Source organism: Macaca thibetana, chromosome 11 (assembly GCF_024542745.1).
Source record: "Macaca thibetana thibetana isolate TM-01 chromosome 11, ASM2454274v1, whole genome shotgun sequence".
NCBI classification, from domain to species: domain Eukaryota; kingdom Metazoa; phylum Chordata; class Mammalia; order Primates; family Cercopithecidae; genus Macaca; species Macaca thibetana.
In genome coordinates, this window is record NC_065588.1 from 105,616,369 (window position 1) to 105,628,877 (window position 12,509).

The 12,509-nt window shown below is 45.1% G+C and overlaps 2 protein-coding genes across 6 annotated transcripts in view; one reads left to right on the forward strand and one right to left on the reverse strand.

Moving 5' to 3' along the window:
- KCTD10 (potassium channel tetramerization domain containing 10) overlaps positions 1-7,202 on the reverse strand; it is a 29,313-nt gene extending 22,111 nt beyond the window's left edge. For both annotated transcript variants that reach the window (XM_050749856.1, XM_050749855.1), the window contains exon 1: positions 7,047-7,202. In XM_050749856.1, the coding sequence (XP_050605813.1) occupies positions 7,047-7,049 (3 nt within the window). In that variant the 5' untranslated portion in view covers positions 7,050-7,202. The remainder of the gene's footprint in view (positions 1-7,046) is intronic.
- A 571-nt stretch (positions 7,203-7,773) lies between these two features.
- The window catches only part of UBE3B (ubiquitin protein ligase E3B), a 65,729-nt gene continuing 60,993 nt past the window's right edge, over positions 7,774-12,509 (forward strand). For 3 of the 4 annotated variants that reach the window (XM_050749662.1, XM_050749664.1, XM_050749665.1), the window contains exons 1-2: positions 7,774-7,871; positions 11,380-11,485. The gene's annotated coding sequence lies outside the window, so the exon portion shown is untranslated. The remainder of the gene's footprint in view (positions 7,872-11,379; positions 11,486-12,509) is intronic. The other variant, XM_050749663.1, reaches the window with a different exon arrangement.

The following is a 12,509-nucleotide window of genomic DNA, read 5'->3' on the forward strand; positions in this document are numbered from 1 at the left end:
AACATGTCTGAAATGAACAGGTAAAATTGTAGAGCTGGAGATGTGCAAGGGTGGGCAGAATCTTTGATGAATCTGGGGTAGGCCCCCACGGCTGGCCTGACCATTCCCACTGAACATCAACAGTTTCTCACAGCACATCACCATCAGACAAGGCCACTCTGTGACCTTGCGACAAGACAAAAACAGGACCATTCAATCATGTCTGAACATAGACATAAACAGAAACATTATCCAACAAAATACAAAAATGACCAAAGATCCCCTATCCTGGCTAATACGAGTTACAGCCACTGCTTTACCAATGAGAGGTTTAGCCTCTTTCCATTCTTCCTGCTTTCAAGTCAGGAATCACTGAGACTCAATCACAGAATTAGCCCTGCTTCCCAGCAGCATCCAACACAGAGCAAAGCCCCACTTCTCTGAACTCTCTCTCTCAAATCACCCAACACAAGCCCAGACCTTCTCTGAGATGTCCCACAGTTCTCCCCCAATGCAACAAGGAAATAAACCCAGCTTTGCTTGACCACAGGTATGCTCCTCGTGGTTATTGGCTGCAGGGCACTGACAGCACATAACTTTTTTGAACTATTCCCTGAAACTGAAAAAGAATTGTCTAGCTTTTCCAGATTATATGAAAGGGTACTACGATTATAACTGGTAAAACACAAGCATTATTTTTGTAAACGGGATGGGGAGTAAAGGGTGGCAGCCTGCAACAGCAGAGGCAATGCAACAGTCACAGACGATATTCAATTCAAGGTTATCCAACTCTTCTGGCCAACTCTCCCCACCTCCATGGCACCCAACAGTGGCCTGGATATCACCTGCCAGGTCAGGGCCTTGCAGAGTGAAACAGAAAGAACAGCCTCCTGGAAAGAAACGTTTTCTCAAGAAACAGTTCCTTTTTCATCAAGAAACGTCACAAGAAAGTACGTTTGCAAAAGCTCAGGCTTAGCTCACCTGGGGTCTTGCTGCCCGATGCCACACACAAAAGCGGTCCAGAGGAAGCAGTCACCCTCCCTTGTAGCTGTCCTCTGAAATCAGTCCCCAGAGACCTCACACTAACAGTTATGACCAGCTGCCTCCCTCAGAAACATCCTTTGTCCATGGGATGACAGGAGTAGCTTATGGAAATAGTTTCCAAAAACTGTGAAGACCTCAAAAGGGGGGGGAAAAAGGCTTATGGTCATGGGTGAGGGTATGTGTTAAGGAAATTTACCCCAAAATGCAAATGATCTAGCATTTTGGAAGCTGCCTATCATGAAACAGACAAAAAAGTACATAAAGTATACTTCATGTAAAGTCAAAGTACAGTAAATATATGATACGAAGGATTTTTTTCTAATGCTATACTTGTATAGGACACTTATCATGAATGGAGTGTGTAGGCCTGAAAATTGCTCTGGGTGAGCAAACAGTGAGTGAACGTGAAGGCCTAGGACATTACTGCACACTACTGTAGCTTTATCAACACTGCACAGGGAGGCCACACTACATTTATTTAATTTTTTTTTCTTTTGATAATAAGTTAACCTTTGCCTACTATAACTTTTTACTTCAAAAACTTTTTAATTTTTTTTAACTTTTGGATCCTTTTGTAATAACACAGCTTAAAACACATATTTGTACAGCTTTACAAAAATACTTTATATACTTACTCTATACTTTTTTTTTTTAATTTTTAAACTTTTTTGTTCAAAACTACAAAATACACACATATGAGCCTAGCCTACACAGGGTCAGGATTGTCAGTATCACTATCCTCCACATCCTGTCTCACTAGAAGGTCTTCAGGGACAGTGACAGGCATGGAACTGTCATCTCCCATAACAATCCCTTCTTCTGGAATACCTCTAGAAGCACCTGCCTGAGGCTGTTTTACAGTTTTCACTTAAAAAAAAAAAGCAAGTAGAAGGAGTATAGGAGTATATTCTAAAATAACCATTAATAGTAAATACATTAACCAGTGATACATCAAGTTTACTACTATTATCAACTATTACGTACTGTACATAATTGTATGTGCTAGACTTTTATACAACTGGCAGCGAAGTAATTCTGTTTACACCAGCATCACCACAAACACATAATATGTTGTGCTACAACTGAAATGACAGCTAGAGTTATAGATTATATAATTATATATAGTTATAGTTATATATAATTTCTATCACTAGGTTATAGGAATTTTCCAGTTCCATTTAATCTTAAGGGATTGTTATATATGCAGTCTGTCACTAACCAAACTGTCATTATGTGGTGCATGACTGTACCTTTTTTGGCTTTCCAATACCTTTTTAAAGATAATTTGCACATAATAAAGTATATTTTAAGTGTACAGTTCGATGTGTTTTGGTCGATACTTGCACCTGTGTAGCCCCCACGCCAATCAAGCTGTCTTGGAACATTTCCATGGCTCCAGAAAGCCCCTGGATGTCCCTTGACCACTTAATTTCTACCACCACATGCCTTTTACAAATCCAAACAATGCTGGAAGACAGCTAAGTTATTTCCATTTTGTGGATTTGGATGCCACAGCCCCGACAGGGTCAGTCACTCTCTTTTTTTTTTTTTTTTTTTTTTTTTTTTTTTTGAGACGGAGTCTCGCTCTGTCGCCCAGGCTGGAGTGCAGTGGCGCGATCTCGGCTCACTGCAAGCTCCGCCTCCTGGGTTCACGCCATTCTCCTGCCTCAGCCTCCCGAGTAGCTGGGACTACAGGCGCCCACAACCGCGCCCGGCTAATTTTTTGTATTTTTAGTAGAGACGGGGTTTCACTGTGGTCTCGATCTCCTGACCTTGTGATCCGCCCGCCTCGGCCTCCCAAAGTGCTGGGATTACAGGCGTGAGCCACCGCGCCCGGCCTAGGGTCAGTCACTCTCAAGCTAGGAGTTGAGTCAGTGATGGGGCCAGTGAAGGACATGGGCAAGTGGTGGCTGGCCCAGAGCCCATCACACCTAGTAGATTGAGAGCTATGATATATAAGCTGAGAAAGGTCAGCCTCACCTCCCGTCTTTAAAAAGTACAAAAAGCCCTGAAAATAGTTGTGAGGTAAAGTGTGGTGAAGGGTTTGGAGTCAGACCTGCGTGTAAGGCCCCAGCCCTGCCACTTAGTAGCTGTGTCCAGGGCCAACAGCCTCACCTCCCTCACAGGGCTCCCTGGCTCTGAGTAAACACTCGGATAGGAAACACTCAAATTATGGTAATTTGAGAATGCTCCCGAAGTCTCAAACTATCTTCTCCTCTTTGGAAACCGCATCCAGCTCTAATGGCAGACGGCATGACTAAAAGATAAAGGCAGGAGCCATCCTGATCTAGAATGAGGCTCCAGATTAGACAACAAAAGCTCTGAACCTTTCCAGAGCCCACCCCCTCCAAAGGTCAGTCAGCCTAATAGGAGGCAAGGCCCTTGGGGGAAAAGTTTTGGCAGCATTCATGTCCTTGAGCCCAAGTTACAGTGAACTGAGGACAGGAGGCAGTGAACCAGAAACCCCCACAGCAAATCTCTCTAGGGAGGACTCTCCCCGCTGTTGCTACTGGAATCCTGCTTTTTTTGGGGGGGGGGGGCGGAGTTTTGCTCTTGTTGCCCAGGCTAGAGTGCAATGGCACGATCTCTGCTCACCGCAACCTCTGCCTTCCAGGTTCAAGCGATTCTCCCGCGTCAGCCTCCCAAGTAGCTGGGATTATAGGCATGCGCCACCACGCCTAGCTAATTTTGTATTTTTAGTAGAGATGGGGTTTCACCATGTTGGTCAGGCTGATCTTGAACTCCTGACCTCAGGTGATCCTCCTGCCTCGGCCTCTCAAAGTGCTGGGATTATAGGCATGAGCCACCGCGCCCGGCTAACTTTTTGTATTTTTAGTAGAGATGGGATTTCTCCATGTTGGTCAGTCTGGTCTCGAGCTCCTGACCTCAAGTGATCCACCTGCCTCAGCCTCCCAAAGTACTGGGATTACAGGCATAAGCCACCACACCTGGCCAGTATCCTGCTTTTTGACTTGTTTCAAAGGTTTGATTTCATTACTAATGAAGTTGGGGAGGTGAGGCAGGAGACAGCAAAATTGGTTACGTTAAACAGAGAGGCAATGAATAATTGAGATACTGGCTACGGATCTGATTCAATCAGAAGTTTATTCCAGTTAAATGGTCAGTCTCCCTTCTCTCCATCACCCCTGAATATAATATTGCTGATTCTAAATAGTGGCTCTCCAGTTGGTGATAATCAAAATCACACAGGAGCTCAAAACTCCTGACACCTAGGTCCTACCAAGAAAATTCTCATGTAATTGGTCTGGGATGTGTAGGCGACAGAATTTTTAAAACTCCCCCACGAGATTTTAAAGCCCACCAAGATTACAGCCCACTGTTTTAAAAAGCACTGTACCCCTTATTTAAGCTACCATTAACTCCATGGTCTTGGCCCAGTGAATTCCTGACCTGACACATAAAAACAAACCAAAACACCATAAACCAAAGCCAGCCCCCACTTCACAGCTTCAGAGCCACAGGCAAGAAGCAATTGTATGCATGCATGAAAATACAAAAATCAGCTGAAGGGGGAAAATCATCGACTGGAAAGGAGGCTCAGGCAAGTACAGTAGGAAAAAAGGCACCAAATCCCTGACCCCACGTTTTCTATACGCTTCTTTGTGCTTTGTTCTTGTGCACGTGTGTGTGTTAAGGAAAACTGGATAGTCTTGGCACGCCTGGATTGCAACCCAGTTCCACCATTTCCTTTGTGAAATTCAAGCAATTTAACCCAAGCTTCAGTTTTCTAACTTGTAAAATGGAGTGTTAAAGTCATAATCTTCAAAACCCTCAGAGAATGAATGTTAAAGTATTTGGCACCTAGTCCTTTGTGTAGTTTCCTTTGGGCCTCTAAAACTGTGGGACCAGTGGTTCCCAACCCTGGCTACTAGAATCACCTGGGTGTACTTAAAAAACATGATGCTAGGCCAGGCACAGTGGCTCACGCTTATAATCCCAGCACTTTGGGAGGCCAAGGCAGGAGGATTGCTTCAGCCCAGGAATTCGAGACCAGCCTGAGCAACATAAGACCTAATCTCTACACACACACACACACACACACACATACACATAATTAACCGGCCATGGTGGCACACACCTGTAGTCCCAGCAACTCGAGAGACTGCGGTGGGAGGATTGCTTGAGGCAGGGAGGGTGAGGCTTTAGTGAGCCAAGATCAATCACACCAGTGCACTCTCCAGTCTGGGCAACAGAGCAAGACCCTGTCTCAAAAAAACAAAAACGAACTCACACACACCGGTGCTTGCCTGGGCTACACCCCAGATCAATTAATCAGTATCTTAGAGATGCGGAGGGGTGGCTGATCAGTCACTAGTGTTTAAAAAGCTCTTTGGGGGATTCTGATATGGGACCAGGGCTCACTGCCATCTAGCTAAGGTGTTTAACCAGCTTTATCTAAGAATTGCCAGGGATGTGAGGCAAAGCATCACCTCAGGGGATTCCTACAGCAAAGAAGTTTAAGAAACACTGTATTGAGGCTAGTTATAAAATCTTCTCAAACTGAGGGCATTTCTACAACTCAGAAAAGTCTGCTGTTACATTTCAACTAAACTAAGTCACATCAGTCACATAACTGCAGCATTTTACATCCAAAATTTGCTTATAAGACAGCTACCGCCAATTTCAACTGTCCCACCGAATGGCTTTCTCTTCCTGTTTAATACACAAATTATTGGCCTATTTCTCTCAATGGTCTAGTGAGAAAGACGTTTATCGTCAACCCCACTTTTTAGGGGAGAAAACTAGGAATCACACCTATAAGAGCCCTCTGACTCCCAACTCCTATGCCCCCTTTCATTACACAGTCCAAATCAAGAAATCATTAGTCTAATCCCTTTTCAAGGCTTGTTAAAACAGATAGATGGGCTCCACCCCAAGAATGTCTGATTCAGTAGTCTGTGATAGGGCTTGAAAATTCAGCCATTTTGAATAAGTTACCAGGTGTTGCTACTGGTGGGACCAGAGTTTGAGAACCACTGGTTTATGCTGCCTTCTTCCACTCCGCTGGTCATTATTTTGCACAAAATGGAACAGACAAGTCAAAGTCAGATACAGGATAACTGATTTTTCTTCAGCAGCGTCACTGGGACTGATTTTCCCTAAAGACTGCACTTTCCAGGGACGTGACAAACAAGCAAGCAAGAAGAAAGATCTGGGCCAATCTTTGGTCATCTCTACCCAGGGACAATGAGCTATTCAGGGAACAGACCCTAGAGGATCCCAAGGAGACACACCCCACAGCTGAGAGACAGATCTTGAGACATCCTCCGGCTCCTTAGGCGTGGTCACCTCTGGCCTCAACGGAAGTTACAGATAGGTACCCAGACGCCAGCTGAGGCACTGGACTTCGTGGCACAGGTATCCTGACCTCAGGCCCCTGGCATCTCTCCCCAGAATTCCAAGCACTGAACGCACATCCGCCTGCTGGGCTCCCTCGATTTCTTTCCCCCACTCGCCCGTGTGTTCAGACGCACCTGGGAGCCCCTTCCCCACTTCCTGGAAACCCAGCGACTCCAGCTACAACCTCCAAAACCCCAAACGCTCCGCCCCCAGGAATTCTACCTCACCTTCTCATAACCTGCCCATTCTCCTTCATAATCCTCCAAATCCTCATTTTCCACCCCAAATGTCCGTTTTCAATTAACATCTCTTTGTTCTCCTCGCAATCCCCAACTCCCATCTCCAACCAGCGTTCAGGACTCACTCGGAGACACCCCTTCCTTACGCACACACGTTATCTACTCCCCAAGCCCAAATGTGCTTCCCGGATTCCAAACCGCCAGGGATCCCCCCCACCAACTCCACCACCACCCCTAATTCTCCACCCAAAGCCCTTCCCCCACCCCCGGCCTTTCCCCCAACCAATCCCCCAAATGCCTCTCCACTATCGCAACTGCCCCTCATCGCACCCCCTCCTCTCGGTCCCTTCTTCTTATACTCTGCTGCTGCCCAGCTCCCTCGGCCGCCTTCAGCCCCCAGTCGGTGGGCACCGCCCTCCCTACCATGAAAAGTCGGAGGACGCAGGAGTCTCCAAACCCGGACTGTGAGAGGCAGGAAACACCCAGCTCACCCCAGCCGGGGCGGAGGCGGGGCCGGGGCGGTAACTTCCGTTGTCCGCACCCCACTTCCGCCCCGCAGAGAGCAACGTCTTAAACGGTCCGTTGTGCGCCTAGGGGGCAGTTTTCTTTCCAACGTCCCTGGCTGGAATGGGTGCCAGCTTCTCTTGGCTGGGTAAGGCGTTTATCCCGCCACCGATATTTCAGCTGCCAGAGGGGAGGACAAGGTGTGGGGAAGTTTTCCATCCCGGACGAAGAAGCTCTGCGGAACTGTCATTTTCCGGAACTGGATGCTTGCTTCCTGGCGGAGTTCTGAAAGCAAACACCCCGGGGCAAAATGGCGGTTGTGCCTCGGCTGCTACCCCGGGTCTGGCAGAACTAGGGTGTTTTGGGCTGAGACAGTGGCAGCTGCGGCCCCGACCCGAGTGCGGGGACCTCCAGCGAATAAAGGTCGGCCTGCGGGTAGCGAGTGACAACTGGGTCGTCAGTTCTCCGAGTGGTGGGGCGGGGGACTTTGAGAGAGGTGGCTGTAGGGCCGAGTCCCTGACTGGTCAGGTCGGAGGAACAAGTGCTGGAATCTGGCTTGTGTGCTCCAGGGGCTCTCTCCGCGGCCCTTTCCACCTCTTTTCACTTTTGGGACGATAGGCCTTTATAAACGGACTAATGCTGGGTGATTTGTTCCTGTGGTTGTTGATGCCGAGGAAAGACGCCGGGACCCAGGACTCACCTAAACTGGAGTTCGAATACTGTTCGCTCGCTGTGTGACCTTGGGTGAGTTCCCTCACCTCTCTGAGCCTCAGTTTCCTTCTGTGTAAATGGAGTAATTAGCAGGTTTCACAGAAGGTGTGAAATATGTTTTAGTACTGTGCCTGACACCTAGTTCTGAATATAGAAAAATTTGGTCGTAATTTGAGTCCAGCTTAGCCCCACAGGCAACCTTGCATTCTCGGCTTCTCTTTGCTTTGCCATTCTGTGAATGGGGGAGCCCTAGATCTTGTTTATTTTACCTAGTAATAATTGCTTTGGATATACATGGATTCAGATTCAAAAGCATCCACCTAGATAGTCGGCAGCTTTCAATAAATAATAGCTGTTAGTATGAATAGTCTCTTTAAGTCCTGTTTTCTATTCTTTAAATAAAAATTAGATTATTGAGGCTGGCCACGGTGGCTCACGCCTGTAATCCTAGCACTTTGGGAGGCCGAGGCGGGCGGATCACCTGTAGTCAGAAGTTCAAGACCAGCGTGGCCAACATGGTGAAGCCCTATCTCTACTAAAAATAGAAAAATTAGCCGGGCGTGGTGGCAGGCGCCTGTAATCCGAGCTACTTGGGAGGCTGAAGCAGGAGAATCACTTGAACCTGGGAGGCGGAGGTTGCAGTGAGCCGAGTTCGCGCAGCTGCACTCCAGCTTGGGCAACAAAGTGAGACTCCGTCTCACAAAAACAAAAGATTATCGAGACCTGATAGAACGTTGAAAAGACAAGTCGGTTAAATATCTGTACAGTGTCTGATACACTGTCTACCCAGAACAAATGGTGGTGGTCATTAAACCTGGTGGCCCAGCTTTTCCTACTGTACAGGGAAAATACTCTTGGCTCAGTCAGCAGTTGGTATTTATGGTGCTTCAGCTTTGGAAATATAGAGGTAAGACAAGAGTCTGAATCCTGTCTCTTAGTTATTACAGTCTTGACTCTGCCACATGCTAATGGTCTAAACTGGACTAGAGGAGATCATGAGTGATCTTCTCATAGGATTCCTGTCCTTATTAGATGAGATCACTTATAAAGGACTTGACACATAATGGGTACTCATTTACTTTTTTAAATGATCTTGGTTGTCACCAACCTCTTACTTTCTCATCTTTCTACCTATATGATTCTTATTTCCTTAACTGGATTGCAAGCTTCTTAAGGACAATACAGTAAAGCTCACTTACATGCTACATGCTTTCAGATATCCCTTATTAATATTTCGCCATTTAATCCTAATCACAATGTTGTGATGACTAAGTTGAGGTACAAGAAGGGTAAATGTTGCATTTAATCCTTTTAGCAACCCTAGGACATAGACACTGTTATCACCTTCGATTTACACATAAGGAAACTGAGGCCTAGAGAGGATAAGTAACTTGGCTAAATGTCAGATAGAATGAGTACTGAAAAGAACCAAGGCCTACTTTATCTGATACATGCCTTTTTCTGCTGCGCACAGGCTTTTCTTTGATTCTCCATGGCATTTAGCAAAATAAGTACTTAATAAACACTTGATTGTGTGTTTTATTAATTGATGAACTATAGTATACACTGTGCAGGTGGAGAAGGTGTATAGGAAAGGATGAGAAAAACTGTAAAGTGTAGGCTATTATATGGTATAAACAGAAATCAACCAATAACATTGAAGGGATGATAATCTCAAGGAAGGGGATAAGAGTAATTTTGTATCCTGGGAGGCCCCCTGGGAGAAGTGAAAGTTTTAAGATTGTCTTACAGTACTTAGGCACAGTTTGCATGCAACTTTGTTTTTCTTTTAGGAAGAGGCTCCCTCTTCCCTTGCTAATTCGATGTACCCTCTGCCATTGAGGCACTGTCTGCATGTCATGGAGGGAGCATATCATTGTACTCATGGCTTAGGCCCTGCTCTTTTGCAGTCCTGAGGAGCTTGAATCTGTTAGTCTAAACGGCAGGGCCAGGAGTTCATAACCCAAGGGACAGGACTGGTGAATCTTAGTGCATTTAAGATAGGAAAAAAGTTAATGGGTGAGAAATGTCTGGAGCCTCTGGTGAAGGGTTTTTTTTTTTTTTTTTTTAAATCCTTGTGTCTGTAAAAAAAAATACACCAGTTAGACTTATTGACTATACACTCTACACTGTGTGCTCAAGTACCTCCATAGGTACTTGATACACATCATCACATTTAGTCCTCATTATCAACCTCTAAGCCAATTAATAGATGAAGATGGAAAGACTCAGGGCCAAGTGCGGTGGCTCACACCTGTAATCCTAACGTTTTGGGAGGCCAAGGCAGGAGGATCTCGAGTCCAGGAGTTTGAGACCACCAGCCTGGGCAACATAGTGAGACCCCACCTCTACAAAAAATTTAAAAACTAGCTAGATGTGGTGGTGTGCACCTGTGGTCCCAGCTACTTGAGAAGCTGAGGTGGGAGAATCGCTTGAGCCTGGGAGGTAGAAGCTGCAGTGAACCATGATTGCACCACTGCACTCCAGCTTGGATGATGGAGCGAGACCCTGCCTTGGAAAAAAAAAAAAAAACTTAGACATTCTCCCTATAGTTATGTGGCAGAGCTAGGGACTGGCTCCAACTCCGTGTGACTCCCAAAGCCCGTGTGCCCCTCACTATGCAGTGCTGCTTTACCATGTGCATTCTCTGGAAAATTCAGAAAATACAGATCAATTAAGGAAAATTTCCCACAATTTCAGTACCTCAGAACAGCCACTGGTAACATGTTGGTATAGTTCATGCTAGTTTTGTATCTCTGTGTGTGTGTGTGTGTGTGTGTGTGTGTGTGTGCATTTTTCTTTAGGTAATTGGGATCTTATTGGTCCACAGGCAGCCCTTTATTCACTTTTAAGGCATAAACATTTTTCCGTATCATTAAAAATGTCAAACATGCTGATGCATGAGAATGGCGTGAACCCGGAAGGTGGAGCTTACAGTGAGCCGAGATCGTACCACTGCACTCCTGCCTGGGCGACAGAGCCAGACCCCATCTCAAAAAAAAAAAAAAAAAAAAAAAAAAAAGTCACACATGACTGGATGCAATGGCTCACACCTGTAATCCCAGCCGAGATTGGGTGTGGTGGCAGGCACCTGTAATCCCAGCTACTTGGGAGGCTGAGGCAGGAGAATCGCTTGAACCTGGGAGCAGAGGTTGTAGTGAGCTGAAATCATGCCACTGCTCTCCAGCCTCAGCGACAGAGTGAGACTGCCAAAAAAAAAAAAAAAAAAAAAAAAAAAAAAAAGTCAAATATGATTTTCAATAGCTCTTTAACATTCCATGACTTCTAAGTTATGTTGCTTCTCATCACAGCTTTAATTCAACAACTTTGGGATTTATTTTCAACGTATTCCCTTTAAACTGTGAGGATTGAAGAGATACAGTGTAACATTTAGTTGAGACACTAAATAAAGAGGACCCAGTGGTATTTTTAAAAAACCGTTGGCATTGTAGTTACTACTTTTACTCAGGAAGATGTATGATGCCACACCTATAAAATTTAACCCTAAGTTTGGATTTTTTTTTTTTTCTGCTTCTGCCAGAAAAAATAACAAGCTTTTCTGAAGTGAGAAGCTGTTCTCAGCCACGAGTCCCGTGCAAGATCACTAATGATTACCTGGCATTTCTGCGACACAGGCAGGTCCTCAGGTGAGATCTCCAGACTTTACTGCTGGGGCAGGAAGAATGAATGATTCAGAAGATGGCTACCTTTTCTCTCCAAGCCTTTTACAGGTTGATGCAAAAGTAATTACAACTTAGTGTTTTTTTTCAAAAAAGTTAAAAACCACAATTACTTTTGCACCAACCTAATACCTTCCCTCCTGTAGTCAGGTGGGCTCTGTTAGTTTGTTTCAAGGATTACTGATGATGTTTGACAGATGCGAATCACTGTTGAGAAGGGGTCACAGAGGTCCCTTGATACGTTCATGTGGCGGGAGGCTAGCACCAACTTTTTTTGGTTATAAAAGGGTATTATTTTATTGTCCTTATTAATACTAATAATAGAGCACACTTATTAAATGCCTTTCAGTAATATGTAATTCATCTAATACCTCTGGGAGATAATACTATTATGTCCAATGTTTGTTTTAATAATTTTTAAATTTCTTTGTATAGATGTAGGGGGTACAGGTTTCTTATATGCATATATTGTGCAGTGGTGGAGTCTGGGCTTTTAGTGCACCCATCATCCGAATGGTGAACATTGTACCAATAGATAATTGTTCAACCCTTACCCCCATCCCATCTCCCACCTTTTGGAGTCTCCATTGTCTTATTCCACTGTTTGTCTATGTGGGCCCATTGTTTCACTCCCACTTCTAAGTGAAGTCATGCAGTATTTGCCTTTACGTTTCAGAGTTATTTCACTTAGGATAAATGGCCCCTAGTTCCATCCATCTTTTTACTCTGGGTGGTATTTTCATGTGGGTGCTACTTTGAGTAAAGTAGCCTGGTAGAGAGATTGTTTTCTGGAAGTCTGGCTTTCTGAATAATTCATTTCAGTGTTTTTAACTGGGCTGATAGTGCGTTTTGTATAGAATGTCAAAGTCATCAAGCATCTAAAAAAATCATCTCAGTATGGGAGCCTCCGTGGGTCAGTGCTGTGTGCTTTAGGCTGCTAGCAAAAGCTGTCCCTTTGGGAAAAAACAGTTACTGGTGATTTAGATAAAAA